This window comes from Trematosphaeria pertusa (assembly GCF_010094035.1).
Source record: "Trematosphaeria pertusa strain CBS 122368 unplaced genomic scaffold BU26scaffold_6, whole genome shotgun sequence".
In the NCBI taxonomy this organism is placed as follows: domain Eukaryota; kingdom Fungi; phylum Ascomycota; class Dothideomycetes; order Pleosporales; family Trematosphaeriaceae; genus Trematosphaeria; species Trematosphaeria pertusa.
This window is the reverse complement of record NW_022987217.1, coordinates 1,901,955-1,905,195: the sequence shown is the minus strand read 5'-3', so window position 1 is coordinate 1,905,195 and position 3,241 is coordinate 1,901,955. Positions and strand designations below refer to the sequence as shown.

The window sequence follows — 3,241 nt, the reverse complement described above, 5'->3', positions numbered from 1 at the left end:
GTCCTGCGTCATTCCGAATACGAAATGCGTTGTGCGGCGGAGTTCTCTGTATCCTTGCCGCTGAGTACTGAAAAGAAAAGTACTAGACGGCCCCCAGGTCCCACAAGTATTCGGGTTTGCGTCAATCTTGGCAGACTTGAGTTTGGGAAGCGATATGGACAGATCGGCCGCCCAGTGACTCCGGCCGTATGAAAAGTCGCGACTTGGAGGAAAAGGAGGGAAAAGATGGAGGACGGCGGCGGTGGATGTAATTGTCGATCTGCTAGCACACTAGCACACAGTAACTGTCAAGGGATGGAGAGACTTACCTGACGCTATTCATGGACGCGGTCTGGCTACCTAAGATCTCTGCAGCCACTGTCAGCAAACACGGCATGGAGTTTGATGAAGACTTGCAGAGATTCAAATACTAACATCGATTGGAGCCTCCTCGATTGCTTCTCGGCAATGGATTTCAACCAACCGCTGCGAGAGTTCCTGTGGGCGGATGCGCAGGGTGCGCGAAATCAGTAACAACCGCAAAACCGAGGACGACTTACCATTGAATAATTCGCCCGCCATCGCTCACAGCGACGACGAGCTCGAAGCCCCCGAGGCCCACAAAGGGTACGACACCCTAAAAGAATGTATGATGCAGGACAACCTGCCATGTCATTGCGGAGCATCGCGTATTTCTACAGCGGAGCTCATCCTGCGTCAACCCAACCACTCCCGCTCCTTGAATTTAGCGACAGAATGCTCCCTGAGGCTGTAATGAAGACGGAAAAGGAGCGAGCACAAAAAGGGAGTGATCGGGGATTGGGAGTTACTCTTGGCCTGGCTGTCCGAAGACAGGGGACGTGAGCAAAGATATGGGTCATCCGAACTCAGTCACCACGGCCGTGTATGTATATGAGGTGTAAAGAGGGGGATGATGTGTCACGGTACGAGGAGGAAGGGGATGAGAGGTTGAACTGCGAAAAGGTCAGTGGCTGTTTGTCTTTGTGATGAAGGGAAGTACTAACCTGTCTGAGTTCTTGACTGATCTATCTACCTAAGCATCGCCAAGTCAATAGTCAGTAAGCTGAAGCAAAGGCTGGCGGGTAAGGTACTCACATTGGTCTTGTCGCGCGTTTAACTAGATCCTGGTCGCTGTTGACAGAGTGTAGGCATTGCTAGGGAGTGGCATACTAGACCATGCCTTCGACAAGACCAGGACTCTGTGTGCCATACTGAGGCGCAGACGTGTTGCCAGAGAGATACTAACGGTGGGGGCGAAGGTGCCTGAGTCTGCTGTCGTGTCTTCTCCTGTGGAGCTGAGCCAGACCGGCCTGGGATGGCATTACAGGGCTTGCTCAACACGCGAGACCGTATCTTTGCGACGTCAGTGATGGGAGAGGTAAAAGAGGAGGATTCCATACCGAGCCAAGGATTGCGGCATTCGGCGAAGACAAACTACGGAAGCGCATTACGGCTGCTTCATCGCGGACGACTTTGTCTGTTCACTCTGGATGCTTCGTGTGAAATACCTCCAGCGAGTGGATTTATCCTAGCAGACTGGCAGTTGTAGAGTCGCTGCATACTGCGTGGATTCTGTCACAACGTCAGCGATGAAGGTGTTGGATAAGGAAGAGGATGCATACCCGCGGCGCGTATTGGTGGGTTAAGCAGAATGCTCGGCATCTCGACCGACTTGAAGATCCTGCCGAAGCGCTTATCCCCATCATTGGCACCATCCTGTTGCTCAAGAGGAGGGGTAAGAGAGTGTGTGAGCAGTGAGGCCCAACTCGTTGCTCGTTGGAAACGGTGGTATCTACGGATGGTTAGCTGGCTGTGGGTGAGGTGAGGTGTTGGTAGAGCGAGACGAGTGTGACTTACCGGTTCGCACACAATGGTCGATAACCCAACGACTCTCGCCGATCCTGACCTTGTATTGGCCTCGGGGACGTTCTCGAAGTGACCCGTGAACATAAGGTCACCTGACGTGGTCCTGTAGGGTTGGCGTCCATCTCAAGGGCGGCCCACGGGGGGTACGTTCAATGAGGATACTACGTATACCGGAGGCTTCACCAGAGCCACCATCTAAGGAGGTGGAATGTCAGCTAAGGGTGCTTCTACTGCCTTGGTCGTCATGGCCGCGGCCAAGGCGAGGCTCGGAAAGTTGCGGAGGTCGCGACAAAGTGCAAGAGGCGGAGGGGATGCTTACCGCGCTTCTCTTCGGTGGTGGCGTCTTGTGGAGCCCTCACCCAAGTCGGGCTGAGGGTCGCCCGTAGGCGCTGGAGGAGCCTGATGCAGCTCTAAAAGGGTGAGGAGGTCAGTAAAATGTGTCGCTGTTGCCTTCGCTGCTGCGGAGAGCGGGGTGAGGCTTTTGGAGTCGCTCCGGCGACGCCGCCAATCTTGCCAGGGGTGGAGGGAGAGGCAGAGGGAGATACTTACGGGCTGCTTGAAGAGGCCGAGGAGGATGGCAAGGCCATGAAGAAGGAAGGGGTAGAAAAATTTTGTTGTTGGTGGTGGGGTGGAGGAGGAGGAGAGAAGTGAGTCGAGCGTGAGGCGCGAAAATTTAATCTCACCAGCCGGGTGGAGACAGGGGAGGCGCGCCCGGTAACGCCGACCCCCGCCACAACAGGCAGTTGCAGTGAGTGAGGCTGGGCTCGGGGGGCTGGAAAACACCAAGAGGGGCCTAAGGAAGGAGCTCGCAGCGTCAGGAGGGGGTGCAGGGGGTGGATGAGGACATAGACGGGCTGCAACACCAAGGCAAGAAGTTTTTGGACCTGCTCTGGCGAGCTGCAAGTAGCAGCGGCTTGCAACAGCATGCTTAGTTCTCTGTTTGACTGCGATGCCATACAGGAAAACTCTGCGCCGGAGCCCAGACGGCGCCGGCAGCCCACCATCACCGGTGCAACACCAAGGGTGAAAGAGCACGTACGTCGACGGCGTGCATACGCGCAGTATCCTGAGAACCGTCGGCGGCAGCTCCTCAAGCCCGTAGAGTTATTAATCCAATGTAGGACGCGTTCATGAGGCAGGGCGGAGCGCCAGAGGAAGATACAGGGGCGCAAAAGTCAAACACAGCAGAGGAACGGACATGTCCAATTGTTTGGATACCTTCTATAGCTACTGCAACACCATGGAGAGCGCGAGAATACGCAGATCGCCGCAGTAGCATCGCCGTGGAGCGAGCAGAGCGCGGGAGTACCACCTCCGCAGTGACCGAACCAAGGGCGGCGAGCAGCTTGCCTAGCAGATAGACAACACCATGAAG

At 55.6% G+C, this 3,241-nt stretch overlaps 1 protein-coding gene across 1 annotated transcript; it reads right to left on the bottom strand.

The window, feature by feature from the left end:
• Positions 1 to 2,180: 2,180 nt before the first annotated feature.
• On the bottom strand, positions 2,181 to 2,955 carry BU26DRAFT_298580 (uncharacterized protein). Its single transcript, XM_033821748.1, has one exon. The coding sequence runs from the start codon at positions 2,868 to 2,870 to the stop codon at positions 2,412 to 2,414; it is 459 nt and encodes a 152-aa protein (XP_033685267.1). The 5' UTR covers positions 2,871 to 2,955; the 3' UTR covers positions 2,181 to 2,411.
• Positions 2,956 to 3,241: the final 286 nt, after the last annotated feature.

What these genes read in the sequence shown, in the direction of transcription:
- BU26DRAFT_298580 (XM_033821748.1), bottom strand. Translation starts at nt 2,870, where the DNA reads ATGGTGGGCTGCCGGCGCCGTCTGGGCTCCGGCGCAGAGTTTTCCTGT.